At 39.2% G+C, this 21,012-nt stretch overlaps 1 protein-coding gene across 6 annotated transcripts in view; it reads left to right on the top strand.

Moving 5' to 3' along the window:
• lama2 (laminin, alpha 2) overlaps positions 1-21,012 on the top strand; it is a 206,565-nt gene that overhangs the window by 160,333 nt on the left and 25,220 nt on the right. For 4 of the 6 annotated variants that reach the window (XM_084954250.1, XM_084954246.1, XM_084954248.1 and 1 more), the window contains 18 exons: positions 3,114-3,276; positions 8,483-8,561; positions 8,638-8,769; positions 10,161-10,277; positions 10,476-10,639; positions 11,059-11,197; positions 12,046-12,148; positions 12,408-12,524; positions 13,332-13,514; positions 14,431-14,585; positions 15,165-15,308; positions 17,704-17,837; positions 18,694-18,853; positions 18,940-19,064; positions 19,364-19,526; positions 19,958-20,102; positions 20,220-20,358; positions 20,962-20,973. In XM_084954250.1, coding sequence (XP_084810376.1) covers positions 3,114-3,276; positions 8,483-8,561; positions 8,638-8,769; positions 10,161-10,277; positions 10,476-10,639; positions 11,059-11,197; positions 12,046-12,148; positions 12,408-12,524; positions 13,332-13,514; positions 14,431-14,585; positions 15,165-15,308; positions 17,704-17,837; positions 18,694-18,853; positions 18,940-19,064; positions 19,364-19,526; positions 19,958-20,102; positions 20,220-20,358; positions 20,962-20,973 — 2,374 coding nt within the window. The remainder of the gene's footprint in view (positions 1-3,113; positions 3,277-8,482; positions 8,562-8,637; positions 8,770-10,160; positions 10,278-10,475; positions 10,640-11,058; positions 11,198-12,045; positions 12,149-12,407; positions 12,525-13,331; positions 13,515-14,430; positions 14,586-15,164; positions 15,309-17,703; positions 17,838-18,693; positions 18,854-18,939; positions 19,065-19,363; positions 19,527-19,957; positions 20,103-20,219; positions 20,359-20,961; positions 20,974-21,012) is intronic. The other 2 variants (XM_084954247.1, XM_084954251.1) reach the window with 1 other exon arrangement.

A 21,012-nucleotide genomic window follows, 5' to 3' on the forward strand; every position in this document is an offset into this window, starting at 1 on the left:
ATAATGAATTATTTTGATTTCCACTATGAAAATTTTATGGCTTGTGTGATGAAAAGAAAGTTACTAAACCAACCCATTCTGGCTGGCTGTGATGAAACTGTCCTCTTCTTGTTGTTGCTCCCAGCTCTCTGGCCCTCTGCCTAATCATTGTGTGATTATGGTTGTGTGCGTGCACGTGTTTGTTTCTGAGAGAGGAAAAGAGAGACTGTGTCGCAGCTCACTGGATGATTGAGAGCAGCAATTAGAGACTTAATTAGTGGCTATCACAAACGCGTGCGCATGCACACACACACACACACACCAGATACACAAACACTGATGCCAATGTACACACACATTCATACAGCTGCGCATGCACAGCCACACACGTGCACACACATAATAATACTGTACACACTTTTCTCTGTGTGCGTGCCTGTGTTTACTAGATAGCATAATATGATTCCATCCACGTTTTAAGTGTTTAATTGGCTTTTAAATCCTACTATGTAATTATATGGCTGTGACACACACTTACAAACTCATAGACATACGCACACACAAATGCAACATGCGCACACATACACACATGCAGTACAGCTGTTCATTAGCATGATGGCTTTACTTCTGTCTTGGCTCTAATCACGGCATGTTTACATTTTAAATGAGCGGAAATGCTGCATTGCCACACTGCGCACACATACACTCAGGCCCACCCGTACACAAACACCTTCCAAACACTCACATACTCTGTTTAAGTTTGAACTTACTTTAATCATATTGTGTTTACATTTCAAATGAGAAAGGACTGCAGCATTACAGCAGACACACAAACCACACAAACACACATTCAGTTTTTCCCTCTTCTGTTTTCGTTTTGCATAAGCAAATACACAGACACACTTCTCATTAGGGTTGCAGCAGTTTGAATATTGTGAGCCATAGAGTTTCTTTTTTTTACTGTATTTTAATTATTGATTAGTTTGAGATTTCACTAGCTGTAATTTAATTAAAGAGGGGCAGACATAAACTCCTTTGCTTTGAATAGAGCTTTAGCGTGTGCGTTTGTGCGTCTTACTGTCAGACTTTGCCAAAGACAGAATGTCCATCGGGTTTGGCGTGTTCATCTGTTTGGCTGTGGTACATCGCTGTATATATGTAGATGATTTCTGTGTGCACAGAAGCGATACTGTTTTCTGCATTTTTAAATTCTGCTTTGCAGCTGTTGACAGGAATGAAAACAACAAAATATAGCTTCTCAAACTGTCCCTATAGCATCCACTTCTGTCACACCAGTCCTCTGCATGTCCTCCTTCACTCCTATGTGGTCGTCCTCTTTTCCTCTGGCCTGGCAGCACAGCATTCACATGTCCAAACAATCTCAGCCATGCCTCTCTAACGTTATCTCCAAACTGCTCAGCCTGAGTTGTCCCTCTGATAACTCTACCTTATAATAATGCTGTGGACTGAACAGGCAAGATAATACTTGAAAACACACAGGGTTTCCATCATTAGATTAAAGTCATACAGGTTTAGAAAATTCAATCTGTGGATGATGAATTTAGTATTTTGTGCAGTTTCTGTCCACTACTTTGGTGATGGCTGAAATTTCTCAGCAGCTAATGGATTGCCATGAAATTTGTGCTGAATCATTTGCTGAATGTTAGAGTGTCCACTATCCGTTTTGTAAATTAACAGTTTGCGTGGTGTGAACATTTTCAGAATGTAGTTTTACTTCTTTGCACTAAATAGTAGGGCTGTGCGATATGACCCAAATCTCATATCCCGATATAAGAATTCTATCGTCCTGATAACGATATAAATCACAAAAATGTAACATTTTCTGTAAATTCTGTGAATCTCGGGCAGCTCGTCTTGCGGGAAGTGTTTCCAGCTGCGCGCCATGTAGCTGGAGTCGAGTGTTTTAACCGATGCATGAAACTATACATTTTTAGACATAAGTTGTAACAGCCGCCGTTTTCTTTGTAAGTATTTATTACACGATGTGCTGCGGGGAAAAGCCTGTTCTAACGCTTGAGTCTAAGGTTTATTTTTTAGCACCCGGCGGCTCTTTTTTACTTCTCATCTGTAAATAATCTGCTCTTTCACGTGATTCAGTTTATTTTGAAAAGTCTCAACAGGATCTTGAGCTTTATTGTGAAAGGTTTATGTGGAACATAAACAAGCGGACACGCGATGCTGTTACCGTGCATAACACCAGGCGCTTGTCCGTCCATAGTGTGTTTATATTAAATATAAGAGAAAGAGAGAACTTTACGAAATTAATATAGCCACTACAGTGACCATCAAAACGATGAAAAAATATTGCCGTAAACAGTTTATTTTGCGACACCACGAAACAAACTATAGCGTAAAATGAAACGATAGACGTTTTTATATCGTCATCCGATATATATCGTTATATCGAACAGCCCTACTAAATAGGACTTTTTTTTTTCATGTTTTTATCCATCTTTATGGAGTTATTTTGCTTACACAGTTGGGCTGTATATTGCCTATACACTAAAGGGAGATTGACCCTCTTGGCTGTTTGTCTTGTATATAACAGACTAACTGCTGAAAATTGTCAAAGAAGCTGATCATGGTGACAAACCCACAAAGAACTGACAGAGAAATCTTTAGCTCTGATAAATAGATTAGACTCTCCCTTTCATGCACCAAGCTCTGGTGTGTTAATGTTGTTTTTAAACTAAATTTGATCATCTAACAACTGAAAATACCCAGATTATTTTCCCAGGAGAGAGTAAAAAATAAAACTGAGCTAAAATATAAAGTGAATATGTCATTACAGGAATTGCTGGCCAGTGTATAAACTGATTTCATAAGATGATTACGTGTCAGTGGTGTGTTTCAAAGCTTGTTTTGAAGTTCTTCTGCTCTTGGTTGCTGAAAGGTTTGTTAGTGAAGCTAAGCAGAACTGTTAAGGTGACTAAAATAAAAACATCTGAACTTGATAATACCTATATATATTTAAAATATAAAAGTTCATTATTAACCCTGAGGAAATTTCAGTGAATCTGAAATGCTTGCAAAACTGTGACTGCATGAATTGAGTCTGTCCACCTGCCGTGTTCTAGATTCAGACTACTTTCACATTGTGTCTTTGTGTCCAGACCTCGAATCAAAGGCTGCTGAGTTGAATCAGTCTCTTTCACGGAGAGGTGGAACTCCAGAAAAAAGCCTGAGCGAGATGAAGGAGGAGATCCAGGCTATGCTGCGTGAGATGAGGCAACGACAGCTGGGAGGGAAGAAAGTTATTGCAGAGGAGGAAAACAAGTATGGAAACACATGAACACATATGTACAGAGGTCATGTTTTTCTATCTCCCACACACACACACACACGCACACGCACACAAAAGGAAAACTAAGTAAACAGACCAGCCATTGTTTTAGACATATGCAACGGAGTGTGTGCAAACCATAAGGTGGTAATATACAGAGATAAAATATGCTAACAATCATGTCTGAGTACAAGAGAAAAAGTGAGCATCCATGCTATGGGCACTTTTTGAGGATGCTTGATGTTTCTCTTTCTCGCTGTCTTCATTATTTTTATTTTATTTTTTGTAAAATTTGTAGATTCAAATCACAACTGTTATCTCTAGGTGCTTTATAGTGGAAAGAAAAAAACCTAGTGTAACAGTGGAAATCACATCAACCAGACAAAAAAAAAATCTATGATCAAGCATTGGGTGATGGTGGGAAGGAAAAACTGCCTTTTATCAGGAAGAAACCTCCAGCAGAAGCAGATTCAGATAGGAGCAACCACCTGCTGTGACATGTTGGGGGGGGTGAGGGTGAAGCGAAATGAAGAAAGGAGAACAGGGGGAGACAAGACGAAAAAGTCCATGTGGGAGAGAGAAGACACAACAGTGCCATGTAAACACACAAAGAATAAATTGAGGTGAGTGGAGATGAAGTGCTCAGTACATCACAAGTCCTGCAGCAGCCTGAACCTATATCAGCATAACCAAGGGATGCTGAGGGTCATGTGATAAAGCCAAAAGTATAAGCTTTATCAAAAGGCCAAAGTTTAAAGTCTAATCTTAAGTCTGTCTACCAAATTCAAACCGGGAGCTAGCTCCACAGGAGAGGGGCATGATAGCCGAAGGCTCAGCCTCCCATTCTGCTTTTAAATACAATATGAACCACAAAATGCTCTACTAAGATAATATAGTACTACTGGCTCTTTAAGATATGAGGAGGCCTGATTGAGGAAGATATGAGCGGACTTTCTACAGTAAATGGGATGGTTCTTATATAGCACTTTTACTCTACTTGAGCACTCAAAGCGCTTTATACAACATTATACATCACCCATTCATTCAAGCACTTTTTTCTGTGCTTAAGCGCTTTCTGTCTAACATTCAAACACATTCACACTCAGATGGAAGCATTGGAGAGCAACTTGGGGTTAGTATCTCGCCCAAGGATGTTTGGCATGCAGACTGGAGCAGCCAGGGATCAAACCACCAACTTTCTGATTAGTAGATGACCTGCTCTACCACCTGAGCTACAGCCACCCCGAAAATGTGAGGAGAATGATTTTAATTCAATTCTTGATTTAACCGGAAGCCAAAGAGAGACGCCACCATCTGGGAAATATTATCTTGCTGCAGCATTTTGGATCAACTGAAGGGTTTTCTGAACAATCTGGTAATATTGGATTATAATAGTACAGCTTGAATGTTCTGAATGCTTATTTAATTCACAAACTCGCTTTTCAGCATTACTTTGAAACATGATGTTTCTAAATTTAGTGATAATGAAGAGATAAAAGAATGCAGATGAAAGAAATCAACACATTTGTTTGATGTGACTCCAGGATTCCACCTACCAGTTATTTTGCTCTCACTTGTTCAAGACTTTGCATTTACTTTGAGCTGTTTTTACTCATGAAATTGTGAGTGGTGCCAGGACATTGTTCCAATGTGTACAAAACACTCTGCTTCAGAGATTTTCTCTCACTTGCAAATACTCGGTTTGATTTTAGCAAGGTTGCTGCCTGGGTAGAGTGTGCAGAAGGCAGGAAGTAAGAAACACATTCGCTTTTTGCAAAATCACCTTTTGTATTGTCACAAAGTGGACATTTCTACTTATAGTTTGCGGTAAATTAGTTTGGAAACAAATTAAACTTGTGTGTAATTACTTTGTAAATGCACTATGTTTGTTTCTGGCCATTTAAATAAAGAAAATTCTGCCGCGTGTATTGATAAAGTAAACTGCAAATGATGTCAGACTTGATATTTTCAAGAGTTAGAAACTAGTTTCATTTAGATTCTAATTGTTATGGAACTTTCCGTGAATGCCGGGAATAAAAGAAAATCACCTTCATTTGTAAAACAACACAGCACTGAGTATTTGGAAAATTGTTAGGTAATATGTAGAGGTTAAATTAAGAAAACCCATCATTCCTTTGTGATTGATTTCTTTCTTTTTTTGGACATTGGGTATCAGATGTAAACCACTCCCACTTACAGAGATCTGATTGCTATGTGTCCTAAAGCCCTGTTGATGTTTCCCCCTTTGCGTTCCCACACTTTCTCTGTCTCTCTCAATGCATTTGATGGAATTAGTGATCTGTTCCCGTCTTCCCTCCTTTGCTCCCTCTCTTTGTCTGTCTCTTTGAGCAGTAAATGTTGACAAGGTCGATGAGTTAATTAAAAGTATCACCGCGGGGGCAGAAGCGGAGAGAGACACAGCCATACAAAGAACAGGTAGTGAGAAGAAAAGTCACAGAGGGACAGGGGAACAGCTAACAGATGGACAGCGAGTTGTGATGGGATAACATATGAGGAAAAACAGAGAGACAAAGAGAAGTTGCCACTGCTATTCAGTGACTTGCCTGTCAGTTCACAGTGCATTATTTCACTGAACCCTGAGGGAAGCAAAGAAAACGCTAGCAAAAAACAAGTGCTAAAATGAGCAAAGCTGGCACAATTATGCATACTGTTTATATTTCATCTAGATATGCCAGAGTTCAAAAACTTTGCAGTGTGCTGCAAATGTTACTTTCATTCACATGCAGCATTAGTATATAATGATGTTGTAATAATTAATTGTTAGATGCACCTGTTATATTTTTTTAACTTTGACTTTCTCTTGCTATTCTCCACAGGGTTCATTAAATTTTCATCAGATCAAATCATTACCTTCCATATGTCCCTAAAATTATATGAAATTGTCCTCTGAGTACTCTTAACTGGAGGACACTAGATCCTTGTAGTCCTTTTTAATGCTGAAGGTGAAAAATTGCACTCATTACAGGACTCACTGGTAAGCATATGGCTACTAAACTGTTTGAAAGTATTTCTGCTTTCTAAAAGTTCACATCATGGCAATAATTGCAATGAAGTAAAAGCTGCATTCAAATCTGGATGGGGGATTAAATAAAGTAAATTCAGACAAGTTAGTTTTCATGTCATGTTTACTGAACAATATGGGTGTCCAGAGGTGAATGACATAACTCAGAAAAAGGTTGCACTGTAATTCAGGGCTCTGTAAATAAAACTGAATTGAATTGAAATAAACGGTATAATTGATGGTTAAGGTGCATGCTGGTGGGCAAATCGCACAATCAAGTGTTCTGTGCAACAAGATCAGTGTAGGCAGACAAAGTTAAGCTGAAAAGTATTTAGAATTCCAACTTTTACTTGCTTCATCTCTCAGTTAAAGAAGTGGTTTTAACAAAATTTGTAGCACAATGTTAAAAAAGGTAGAGTGTTCCTGCATATAAACGGTGCTTTATCTTTGTTGAGACAGGATTTCACACGAGTTTGTGTTATCCATGTGTTACATGTTCTTATGAGCTCTCATTGGCATGCATTCTGTGATTCACACCTTGGAGCAGAAGTCTCCTCAAAATACGCCGGGTGACCCAGTCTTCTTGTTGGGCCTGAGGATTGCTGAGAAAACTTGTGGCTACAAACAAGAGTCGAAAACACCACAATTTGCAGTGAAAGCGCCTGCAGCCTTTGAAACTAAAGACAGAGTTTCACAGTATGTCAGATTGGTGCTCTGTGAACATTTTCCCTTGAGTCTGTCCCCTATGTACACATCCTCTGATGCCCCGAGCCAGCTAAGGAAGAGAATATTTGCTACAAGCCACCCAAAATGTGAAGTGGTGACTTTTAGGTGTCTTCAACATGACAAGATGTCCAAGTTGAAAATGCTCAATGTCTTGGTTGTTGCAAAACAATCATTGCTGCCCACTGGCTAGTTTTCCTTTTAAAGTTTTTCATTTTGAGAAGTCTTTTCTAGAAACATTCATGATGATGCACTGCGTTATGCAAAAAGTCCCCTAAATTCATATAAAGGCTGAAACAGGGGCTTGAGAAAGTTTATGCTCGGCCAACTTTCTCACCTTCATACAGCTGGCCGTGTATGCGACGGCCATGAATGTTGCAACATAAGTTTCAGAGATTGTACTCTCCCATCCAATTTTGTCTTTGGAAATATGTGGCGGTAGAGACTGTTTGAACACCTATGAAGTATTTCTGATGGAGTATACTGGCTCTCTAAGCAATCGGTGCTCTGCTCTTTCGTTTGCTGGATGCCTGGTACCACACCACTCACCTGAAAGCCATGCACTCACTTGCTTCTACTGCTGTTTTCATTTCATTTCATAGCCTAGAATGCACATGGAGTGTCTGAGTCTGCCTTTCCCTATGAGGAAAATGACTATTGTCACCTCCCCACTCTCAGCCTTGCTGAGCCTGATGTTGTAAAAAGAGAAAATGGATTGTTCTGTAAAAGCCAAACACAAACATTATACATAAATACATTTGCAAATGATCCATCCCATGTTAGATACTCAGTGTGTACTGCACTTAGAATGAGAACAGCACAACAAAACTATTAAATTTTAATGAAATGTCCCTTAAACAAAGCCTGATGACAGCTTAAAATTCCTTTTATATTAAACAAAGTCTCTGGATTGTTGGCTCTGGATATTTGTTGCAGCAAGTTGAATGCAAAATTTATGCCTCGGAGTATTTCTCAGACAGGCAGCCTGATGAGGCTCGGTTGTTAGGTTTTAGTTATCTTTTAGAATCTTGTTTTCTTCCAGTTTTATTTATTGCTGTTACTTATATAGCAAATTCTGCTGCAGTGTATATTACCACGTGTTGCTTTACCCCCTCACCCACACAGACACGCATGTTAGAGTGATATTTGCAATGTTTTACAATGCTGCAATTTAATCTATCTTAGCCTGAGGGGTCAATAGACAAACGCTGCTAATTTCAGACCAACATTTCAGTGTTCAGTCATATGGAGTGATTACTGTCTTCAGACTAGCAGAGGCTCTTTCACACATGGCAGTAACTCCCATCCTCTTGTCTCTTCTGTGGATTCTAGTATTCGCATGTGATACTTTAATCCACTGTTCTACTAAGTCATGTATGACACTGTGCAGTAACACTGTGGGATTTAATGGAAATAATCCAGTCTCTCTCTCTCTCTCCTCTTTTTCCATTCAGTTTAGCAGAAGAGTTGTATCAGAAAGTCCAAAGACTCTTTGGTAAACCGCATCAGGCCACTGAAGACCTCAAGGCAGAGGTGACAATTAATTTTACTTATTTGTCTTCAGTTTTACTAAATGAATGGCTTAACACCTCCTTATCTTCTTTCTAAGATAAAAGAGAAGCTTTCAGACCATGAGGAGAAGCTCAGGGATGCCCATGGTCTGCTCATCTTTGCCCAGGGACAGACAAGTCTGGCCGGCTCACTGGCTTACCAAAACCAAGCTAACCTCACAGCCCTGGAGGTACAAGCACGAGTTTACATTGTGACCTCGTGTCCAAACTGTGTGTTTTGTGTATAACTGATATTTTGAGATGTCAGTTAGTTAAATGTTGTCATAATGTGGTAAGCAAAGCCTCTTTGCCTCTTTAACTATCACATTGACAGTAGATTCTGTAAAAACACCCTTCTGTTGGCATTATAATTACTTGTCATTGTATTTGCCGTATACTCTAAAGGGCTGAAGCTGCAGTATTTCATAAAAACCGACTCTGAACCTGAAGCATCTACATGAACACTGCTGCGTGATGTCTTTGTTACTCCCCATTTGCTCTGTACTTTCTACTGTGGCCTGGATAGCTACAGAAAAGAGCACCAAAATGACTGTTTGCACATTTTTGTACCCTTCCATGCACTTGAGAGAGACCAGTGCACAAATTTATGCTCATACCAATAAGCATGTTCCAGTCTTTAAGAAGTTGGGGCGTGAGTCACAAAGTTAAAGGCACGAGGCCACACGTTACCCAACGTCTGATAGTAACGATAACGTTTTAAGTGTATTTTATTTCTGACTTTAGACATAAGACAATTAAATCTTTTAGTTTCTCTCTTAAACTGAAAAAACAATAAAAATGCTTAATAATCCCAAAGACTGAGATTCACCATCTATAAATCATTGACGCCACTTAATCTTATTTTGTTGAGAAGCCTTTTGCATGTGATTAATCATCAAGAAGAGCTTAGATGCAGCATAACCTCTAACAGAAAAAAAGAAAGAAAGCATTTATTGAATAGATTATCCTACATATCCTACAGGAAAGATTATACAGTCTTCTATCTCTGACACACTCAATCAATATTGTCTCACAGCCATTTCATTAAATGCACCTTGCTAGTTACGGCTCACTACCCCAGATTCAACAAGGTCCCAGAAACACTGCTTAGAGATTTTGGTCCATATCAACCCGATGGCATCACACAGCTGCTGCAGAATTGCCAGCTGCACATCCATGATGTAAATCTCCTAGTCCACCACATCGCAGAGGTTCTCTGTTGGATTGAGATCTGATGACTGTGGAGGTCATTAAGCTCATTGTGATGAAACCAGTCTGAGATGATTTGGGTTTTGTGACATAGCACATTATCCAACTGGAAGCAGCCATCAGAATGTGGCTACATTGGGGTAAAGAGATGGACTTGACCTGCAACAATATTCGGGGAGGCTGTACTGTTTGAATGATGCTCGGTTGGTACTAAGAGGCTCAAAGTGTGCCTACAACATACCCCCACACACATTACACCACCACCACCAGCCTCAACCAATGGTGTAAGGCCAGATGGATCCATGCTTTCATGTTTTTACCACCAACTCCTGACCCCACCATCTGAATCTGGTCCTGTTTTCTTTTAATGCAGAGGAAGCGATCTGCAGTCAGCGGAGTGAAGCAGGAAGCACAGAAGGTTCTTAGAGAAGGAGAACGTCTACTGGGTGAAGCGAACCAGCTTTCTGACAACGTCAACAAAGAGATCGAGGTACGGAAATAAACCTTTCGTACTCTGTAACACTTTAAACCTCTGTCCACTCTAGAATATTCTGATTCGGGTTAGTTGTATTGCTTTTGTCTTCAAGAAAGACAAATTTCAGTTCGGCACATATAATATTATTGTTATGTTTTATTAGCATTAAAAGTCACTTTTATGTAGATCTGAGTCTCTGTTCTCTGTTCATAGGACTTGGAGGAAATGGCGAGTGAGCTCGGTGCTCTTCATGGCCGGCTGGATGACAGAGTCAGTCACCTCACTTATGGTTTGAGCGATGGTCGCCTGGCTTATCGCGTGCAGGATGCAGAGGAACATGCCAAGCAACTTAACGACTCTGCAGGCATTTTAGATGGGTAAAGGGAGTATACTTTTACAGTACAGAAAAGCACACACGTAGGCCCAGGTAGTATTTACTTCAGGCCGAGTGTGATTTTAAAATGGGTTCAAGTTTTTTTTAATAACATTTGCTGGTTACAGCTTTTTATTCAGTTCCATGTTACTGTAAGTTAAATATCCAAATCGACTCTTAAGCGCTAAAAGCATACCATCATCAACTGCTTCATCATCAGCTTCACAGTTCAGTTAAGCTGGAATATATTATGCTCAAGTCCACCCAAAATCAAACTAATGGCAGTAAATGTTGAGACATGAAAAGTTCTGGAAATTCTCATTATAACTTCCAGTTTAATTTAACTGCTTACCAAAGCGTGTATAACAAATAGAATAGGAAATCAATGTCCATTTTTTCCTCCCCCCTCCCCTCTCTTCACAGTATTTTGGCTGAAGCTAAAAACCTTTCCTTCAATGCGACAGCCGCCTTCAATGCCTACAGTAACATTAAAGCGAATGTTGATGCAGCAGAGAAGGAAGCAAAGGCAGCCAAACAGAGGGCGAGCGAGGCGCTGGCACTGGTAAGAGGACGTGCACTGTCACGTATGGAAACACATGCTGTATGTAACTCGCCCTGTATTCAGCTACTGTAGATACCAAGCACAAGCAGTTTAGCAATCCGGACCATGAAAGTGTTCTCTCAGCACAAAAGATAGTGTGTGTGTGTTTGTGTGTGTGTCGCATGCAGTAACAGTAATGTAAGCTTGCGCTCTCCATTAGTCATGGCTGAGGGATCAAAGCACAGCTCTGTCCCTCTTCTTCCTTCCCTCTCTTTCTCATTATCATGACTCACACCTGAATTCTTCCTTTTTCCTTCTTTTATTTTTTAATTTGTCCCATTTCCTATTCCCTTTCTTTTTCCCCCTATTTTTTTTCTTTTTCCCTTGCACGTTTTACTTTTTTTTTAAACATTCGCCTTCATCTTTGATTGTTTTTTCTCTATGTATTTCCTCTTCTCTCCTTTTTCACTTTAATTTCCTCTGAGCCAGTTCATTCGTCTGACCGTCATTCTGCTGATACTTTACCCTTCTCTTGTTGACTCATGCAGCTCGTTTGCCTTTTCTTTTCCTTTGGCAAGTAATATGTAAAGGGCTAAAAGTGAAAAGCAAAGGGATGAAAAAATGATTCAAAGGGTTGAACACGGAGAAACAAAGTGATGAATAGTTAAGTAATTTGAATCCCTTTCTTAGAGGATCATTTAGCAATGCGAAGTAGTTATGCTTTGATCTTACAGTCGGTACCTCTGTATGCAGATTACTGCACCTTTACATTTTTATTTTTTATTTTTAATTTGTGTGTGAACCCAAAAATACTTTATTCTGAGAGCATTTTAAGTCACACAATTTGCACTGTTGCTCCTTGTATGCAGGCTTTAGGTCCAGAGATCCCAGTAAAGGAAGCAGCTCGAGATGCCCTGCAGAAGAGTCATGTACTGTTGGATCAAGCTAAACAACTTCAAAATGAGGTCCAAGGTACTGTCGGTGTATGTGTATCCAGAATGTATATTATATATAATGCAAGAAATAGGTTCCTTATACAATATAAACAAGCCTTCCAATTTTAGAGCAGTGTATCTGATATCACTGTCGTCCTACATTTGCCTCTCTATGCCTTTTTCTCAGTCACTCTTTCCCATTAGGGAGGTGAGGGAAGTGATTTCATTAGCAGGCGGCCTTGGCTTCAAATCAAACCACCATCATCATTTACTTTGTGTGTGTTGTGTGTGTGTAGAGAATGCAGCTGGTGTGGCCGGGCTGAAGGGCAGAGTTAAAGCAGCGAAAGACAAAACCAAAGACCTGCTGAAAGCTGTCAATGGAACCATGGCAACGCTCAACGCCATCCCCAACGGTATGATTGCATCATTGTGTGTGTGTGGGGGGGGCTGTGCATGCACACACAAGTGTGGGCGAAAGATAAAGAGAGAGTGGATCAATATCAGTGTGTGGATAGAGGTCAGTTGCTCGGGTAAACTCAACTTGACACATGTCAGTGCTCACAGATACGCACTCGGAAATGCACTGCGGCGATAGCAAAGTTACTGAACTGAAGTGTTACACACGTTTGTGTTTGGATCGACACACAGAAAGCTCTCAAATGTAGCAATAGTAACAGTTCAACATGGAAACATTTGCCTTAAAAATAAATGAATATGAATAATAAAGAGATTTTTACAGGATTTCCCTAGTGTGATGTCACCGTCCGCTTAGAGCAAATATTCAGCGTGATACTTTTATAGTTTCAGTCTCAAACAATAAAATCTGTTCATAGACTGACCCTATGCAAGTGTTGTATCAAGTTTCACTTTCTTTTACTCTGATGTCTAAAAACTATAATCCTTGATACTAAGTGATGAATATTTAAAATTATTGTGCAGCGTGAACGGAGAGAGCATATATCTGTGTGCATGCGTGCGTGTGGATGTATGTGATGTGATGCCATAATCTAACCAAATTAATGCCAGACGTTTGCTTTGTGGAACTTACAGAGTCCAGATCTGACCTAAGAGCTATCTTGTTATTTCTTTAATAACACATAAAAATGATAGTAAATAAACTGAACAGTAAAGTATATATTTGTTTAAAAATTTGGGTTTGCACAACATCAATGTAAATTATGGCAGTTACAGTACACATCTTTTGTTTCATTCTTTGACAGACACAGCAGCTAGGCTAGCAGCCACAAAGGCTGTAGCAGCGGATGCTAACGCCACAGCCATCGACGTCCTGGAGCGTCTTGGAGATTTGAACCTGCGACTTGGTGGACTAGAGCGCAACTACACTGATCTAAAGGAGACTGTCAGCGAAGCCAATCAGATGATCCAGGACCCTGAGAAAAACAGTAAAGTGCTTTTCTTTTGGTAGTTAGTATGCATAGTCTAATATTAGTAGGCAGGTAGTAACTAATTACTCTTTCTTTACTCTGAAAAGAGTGAGCTTTTGAACATTTTTGCAACTCTTACATCCTAATTTGATAAATTAATAACAAAATGTTGAAAATGATCAACTGGAACATTTCCAAACTTTTATCTTGTTGTTGTCTCAGATCTACGTAAATTCGAAATTGAAATTTGATATATTTCTCTCTGTTTCTCTTTTTTCAATCCCCCACAGCAATCAGTATGTATATTTCACTTACTTTAATTTGAGCACGTATTATACGTGGTGCACCAATACCATATTTTAATTGCAATATCTCACATATTTGTTTTGCTTAAATACAACAAATCACAGAGTACACACTGTATTGAGTCAGCGGGCTCTTCAGTCAGTATCGCCTATGGCGGCATAGGCTGATTTCGACAGCAGTATTGGAGCACCACCCATTAATATTGTGATTATCTTTAATAGCTACACGGTAAACAATAGTTGCTTCTAATAAAGCCTCCATTCGGCATGAGCATGAGAGCTCTGCACACTGCAAGGCATAGCACTTCTTTTTTTAATTTTTATGTCTTCTCTTTATTTTTATCTTTCCTGGATCTTAAGCTGATACAATTTCTCCAAGTAAATAAATTAGAAGCAGTTCTCTTTGAATGCTGAGTTACACTAATTGTTTGGCTCTTACTGGCTTTGCCATCTTTCTGTCTCTTCCTCCACATTTCTCCTCCTCCAGTGATTTCCTCATCTACCATTATTTCGCTTCGTCTTCTGCAAGCTTTCTCTTTTTCTCAGCTGCAGTACTGTACCGAATAGTATCATGATAACAACTATGGTAGTGTTCTGTATCGTTGTATTTGATCTCTCTCTACCTTCAGTTCATGCTGCAGGAGCAAAAGTGAAGGATTTGGAGGACGAAGCTGACAGGCTGTTGGAGAAGCTTCAGCCAATCAAAAAGCTACAGGACAATTTGAGGCGCAACATCTCCCAAATAAAGGAACTGATTAACCAGGCCAGGAAACAAGCTAATTCAGTAAGTTGTTGACACACTGCCATGTACAACTCCTACTCATAGTTGTAGGAGATCACATGTTTTATAGTAGTTTAATGTACAATAAATGTCAGCAAGTTTGCATTTATTTTATAAGATCTTGTGCAAGATTTATTATAATTTATTTGAACTTCCAGAAGCATTTGTGGCTGGCTAACACTTCGACAGGTTGACCAGGAGACAGTTGGACTGAATGTGTTTACATGTACGAGGCCCAGCCGTGGGTCTAGTAGGCTTGGTTTCTTTTGATGGCTTTCTTCCACCGCACAACTGGGAGCTATTTAGAAACATGTCGGTGCCCAGCGGTTGGTTAAAACTTTGTTGCAGGACTATATATGGCATAATAATTCAGGCATAATCTGCCTGCATTTATAAATTAGATATCAGTCTATCTGAGACTGATTGCTCTCAGTCCAAGTTGGACTTTGAGGCAAGCACCAGATGTTTTTTTTAAATACTTGTGTTTTATTATACAATATGTAGGATAAATTCAAACTATAATCGAAGATGCCTTTTTGTGGAAACATTCTTAATTCCTTCACTCTTTCTTCCTGTTTACAGATCAAAGTATCAGTGTCTTCGGGAGGTGACTGCCTCCGTAGTTACCGCCCTGACATCCGAAAGGGGCGGTATAATACCATCATTCTTCATGTCAAAACCACCACACCTGATAACCTGCTATTCTACCTGGGATCAGCCAAATATGTAAGCACATCTCGGAAAAACACAGGAGCATAAAATCAAAAGTAGTTTGAAGTTGTACAGGTTGTTTATTTCTAAACAAAAACCTAATCTATTGCCTTAAAAAATGTGTCTTTATGTCACAATTTAAATATCAAAATGTTCATTTTTTTAAAAATGTTTCATATCGATGCATTGTTCTCATTTAATTTAATACTCAGGTGCTATGTAGAGCACCATAACATATTTTTTTTCTCTTGAAGCGTTCTCGTGTACCATTAGTCTTGCATTAAAAAGCACACACACTTGTCTCTTTCCCATAAACCGGCCCTCTCACACACCTTACAGGTATTCCCAAAGTGGCTTGTCTAATATGTGAATAACTAATACACATTGGCACATACTTGCAGGCACCCTATAAACATAGCACTAATTTAAGTCACCATGCTACTCCCAAGGTGTGCATATGTGTGGGTTTGGTTGTAAACACATGTGTGTATCTTGATGAGCAGCACCAATTAACAACAAGTTTACGTTGCCATGTACTTTAGCCTGATTTCCCCTGAGAAATCTTCACTGCATCTGACTGGAAAGTGTGAACATTCATATGTGTGTGTTTGTGTGTCTCTACTATTTTCTGATGGTGAATAATTTTATTTTGTATAGTAATTTTGTGTGTGTGCATGCACGCCTCTTACATTTTTCTAATAGCGTGTAATACTAATTGAATAGTAACGATGCTGCCCTGTGATCTCTACTAATGAATAATCGGCATTACCCTGGGGAGACCAGAAAGATTAGTGCATGCACTTTTGTGTCTGTGCATGCGTGTCATTTGTGTCTTCAAATGTGACCCCCTGATAATCTCTAATTGCGCATAATAATATATGAATTATAATTCTTGGTATGCACTTCAGCTGCAACATGAAGATGAGAGCATATGCTGAAAGTTCACTTTTTATTTTTTTTTTCATACTCATACATATGTAATAAGAGCATTAATCAAAATACAGCAAGATCCAGTAAAAATCCACTTACAAGGACAGATGAAGAAAAGGAAAGCTTTTGTAGCCCCAGAATAGATCAGAACTGGGTATAAAAGTACTTCACTGTTCAATCATTCACATTTTAGTACATAAAACTGCTGCATAACTCCTGCATTGTGTCATCTTAAAAGCATAGACTGTGTATAAAAGACACCTGTATAGAGGGAAAAGTAAAGCCACTGCCCATCACTTTTTACCTTACAGTTTGCCACTAATGGACATTGTAGGCTTTGGTTTCATAGGTCACTCTATGCTAGGACATTTCCAACAACGTTATGTAGGTAGTTGCTTCAGTTGCTCATAATTTAACTCTGTAGCTGCTTGCTCCACATGCAGCTATTTTGTGGTCGAAACAAGTTGCTCAATTTCACCGGCATACTGTGGTCTTACCATGCATAACTTCAAGCCTGTATATAGCTTACATGTTATTTCTCTTGTAAATCATTTTAACATGGGTACCTTTATTGGCTTCACCACAGATCCCAGCTTGCTAAGGAGCTAAAGCATGATTGTTGGTTGTTCATTTCTAAACAAAAAGCAGTATAAATATTACCAGTGCACATTACGTTGTTATTTGCAGAATTCCAGTAGATAAATTATTCCACATTCACAAAGGTGAGAGGTGTACCACATAACCTCTGAGATTTGTGTGGTCTGATAATCACTTTGAATATATTGTTTGAATTAAAGCCTAAATCTGAGAACAATGCAGATTTTTAGAAAGCATGCAAAACTATAGAGAATCTGATTACATTAGCAGCATCTGGAAAAGGTTTTGGATAAATTGGAAGAATGCCTAAGATTTATTATTAAATTTAAAAAATATATTCTTGCAATAAAATTACAACCTTTAAACTACCTTTACTGTCCTCCAAACCCTTTTGTTTAAAAAAAAAAAAAAAAGTGGTTAGCAGTGTCACCTCAAAGCAGGAGGGTCGTGGGTTTGAATCCACCAATTTGCTGGGGCCTTCCTGTGTGAGGTTTGCATATTCTCCCTGTCACTGTCAGGGTTCCTTCTGGGTATTCTGACTTCCTGTTACCATGTTAGAACAATTGGAGAATAGGCGAAAACTGGCCATAGGTATGAATATGAGCATAAATGGTTTTCCCTACCTCTCACCCTATGACACCTGGAATATGCTTCAGAATCACCGTGACCCTGAACACTGTATATCTCGAGTTTTCTCCAAGTATTTTTGAATGTTTCATAAACTGTCAACTTATTCATGCGCATTACCCACAATTACAAAATCAGTATCTGTATTCATCTTGTTAAGCGGATAAATCAGCACTAAGCACAGTAACCTTAACCTAAAATAAATCACAACAATGATTTTTTGCAGTTTATTCAGCTTATGTCTACTTTGTCTCAGGTTGATTTCTTGGCATTGGAGATGCGCAAGGGGAAGGTGAATTTCCTTTGGGATGTGGGTTCAGGTGTGGGGAGGGTCGAATATCCCCATCACACCATCCATGATGGAAACTGGCACAGGATCGAGGCGTCTCGGTAAGAAGAGCGCACTCATTCATGTGTATGGAAATGTGCTGTACCTTTGACACGTATGGTTTAAAAACTGATGTTACATCTTACATTTCAGGAGTTTTGAGAAGTCAATAATAAGAAAACATGCGTACACCCACACACAATCACAAAGTGAGTGTACAAGAAAGGGGTATAACAAAAGAAAGATACTGTACTTATCTATACATGTCTGTATAGATGTATATAGCTAATTAGTTTTATACATTTCTTTATATTTTTTTTTGTCTGTGATCCCGTCTAACCACAAGCAACAGTTGTAACCGACAGTTGTTGCAGAAATAAACCAACAGTTACCTAAGGACATCTTCTCATTCATGCTACTGTGGAAAACGCACTGTTTCACTTGGGAAATCAAGAGATTGCAGGATGTCAGCCTGTGGCACATCATTGCATAGATACAGTGTAATCTAACAAACTAGTTTTCTCTGTGAAAGCTGCAGCGATGTTTTATGCAAGACCATCTAACATCAGGCCAATTCACACAAAGGAGATGGCTCATTTGCACCATGTATTTCCATCTGAGAAATTTCCCAAAGGTGTCTTCCAGTGGAATCACGCAGACTATCGGTCTTAAGTGTTCCCCTACACAATGTAGAAATCTTGACTTTAAACTCCAAGGTGGCCGGCTGATTTTGCCATACATCTCAGAGTTTTCACTGCAACAAAACTGGCTCCACACTCTGTTTCTATCATTCTTCTTTAGCACCAAGAGTTTATAAAAACTGATTCCAAATGGCTTCAGTCATAACAAATCTCTTCCAGGCAGTACAGAATGCCAAGCAAAAAGACAACAAACCCTCTTCTCATTCTCTCAATACAGCAATGGGTTGAATGGTACCATATCAGTATATCCTCTGGAAGGCTCTATGGCTGGTATGATGCCGACCCCGGCCAGTGCCAACTCGCCCACGGCCTTCACCATCTTGGATGTAGACCAGAACGCCTACCTGTTTGTGGGAGGGATATTCGGCTCTGTCAAGGTGCCTGTCTGTCTGTCTCAATACATGAAGAACCTGTCTTCCTGCTGTGTTTTCTCATTATTATCTTTTTTCTGTTTGTCTTTTAGAAAGCAGAGACAGTAAGAACAAATACTTTCACAGGCTGCATGGGGGAAACCTACCTGGATGGTAAACCTATTGGACTGTGGAACTACAGAGAGAGAGAGGGAGACTGTAAGGGATGTGTCGTCAGGTATACAGTCACAATTTAATTAGAAGTTAATTATTTTATTCTTCCTTACTGATATTGATAGTGTAGTCTTTTTATTACTCCCAGTTGTATTCCTAATCGTAGATATGTAAAGAACATTTTATACAGGAACTAGGATTTATTTATAAAAACAGCTGTCTTTTGCAGATATTCTGGTTGGTCTAATATTCAAGTGAGCGTTTCATTGTCCCGCCTACTTTGCATTTAATTATTTGTGACCTTTCAAACTCAGGCAGTTGGACAGGAAACAAAGCAGTTGTAAATTGGTCCTTTTTTTGTAGCCCCCAGCGTTCCCACGGTGAAGGGACCGTTCAACTGGATGGAGAAGGCTACGCTGCAGTGGGACGACCCACCAGGTGGAACCCAAATGTCTCCACCATCACTTTCAAGTTCCGCACGTTCTCCTCTGATGCTCTGCTCATGTACATGGCAGCTGAAGACATGGTATGTGTTTAATATGGTATTAACACCATGATGGAGACAGATATTTTGTTTATTTTGTAAGTTGTGAGGCTTTTTAAAATTTATTTAGACAGTACAAATACTGTAAAAAGCACATCAAACAATCAAACAGGTGTCAAGCTCTTACTGCTTGTGTCTTATGACAATTAAAAAGAAAACATTACAGTTCTCTTTATGTGACATTAAGAATAGTGTCCAAAATCTGCTGTTTTATTGAGCAGTCAAGATTTGATTAATTGATAAAATAATTTTAACCATTTTCTTCAGTCTAGTCCATATTGGGACCCTTTGCAGTATATTTTACACCGTGTTGTTAAATCCTATCTTTTCAGACTCGTGCTGTTATTGATTTGTACTGAATTTGAAACGCCAGAGTGTCACAGCAGTTTCTCCCTGTTTGATGCTCTCTGCAGAAGGACTTCATGTCTCTGGAGCTGTCAGAGGGTAAAGTGAAGGTTAACTTTGACCTTGGATCTGGAGTTGGAAGTGCCAACTCATCTAAGCGCCATAATGATGGCCACTGGAAATCCCTCACCATGTCGAGGAACAAGAAACTATGTAAGCCTTCTTATATAACCTGTGCTGTGAATCAATGGAACAGATAAATTAGAGGGTATACATATACAATCTCTCCGTGTTCTGTTGCTGATAATTTATCTTCAACTCTTAACAAAGCCACGGTGTCCATAGTAGACGTCGACAGCAGTGACGAGGAAAAGATTGTGGCCACATCTCTGGGGTCAGCTACTGGTCTGAACCTTAAGGAGCACCAGAAAATCTATTTTGGAGGTCTGCCAACGATTGGAAATTACAGGTACGCAAAAAGTGCTGTCATTTACGTTGGTTCAGTTTATAAAAGCTCACATGATATTCTGTGTGAGAGCTGCATATTGTTTTGCATTTGCGTTACAGAAATGCTCTTTAATATTTTTGAATGTTTCATTTGCGTTAATTCATATAGTTTCCTCATGGGAAAGTTATTTTGACACTTTGAGGTAGTTAAAGTAGTAACAGACCAAACCTCCACTCCAACATATCCATTATGTGGGGATAATGCTTGCTACTAAGCACAAATACTTTTTTATCCTATTTCTAAGCCCCATTCCAGAAATAGGATAACAATTAGGTCAGTGAAGACTCTGAGTTTGTTAACCCTGAGATGAGAGAAACGCCATATGTTCTGATCTGAGAGTTAACTTCAACTTTCCTCCTGCACCTGAATCAGCTGTCTGACACGGGCTATCAAACCTCGTAGCACAGTGAATTAAATGGCATAAACATTAAAAACAACTTGACCAGTTCAATGATCAAAGTAAAGATGGCAAGTTGAATTGAAGGTTTAGTTTAAGAATGTTAACATGTTTACCATATGGTTGTGTGTTTGCTAATGCTTGAATGTCATGTTCCTTCTTAACAGCATCGCAGCCAGGTAAATGAATGAATAAATAAATAAGAAATTTTATAATCA

The sequence above is a fragment of the Perissodus microlepis genome, chromosome 15, assembly GCF_051167445.1.
Source record: "Perissodus microlepis isolate ML-2025 ecotype Zambia chromosome 15, ASM5116744v1, whole genome shotgun sequence".
Taxonomy (NCBI): Eukaryota; Metazoa; Chordata; class Actinopteri; order Cichliformes; family Cichlidae; genus Perissodus; species Perissodus microlepis.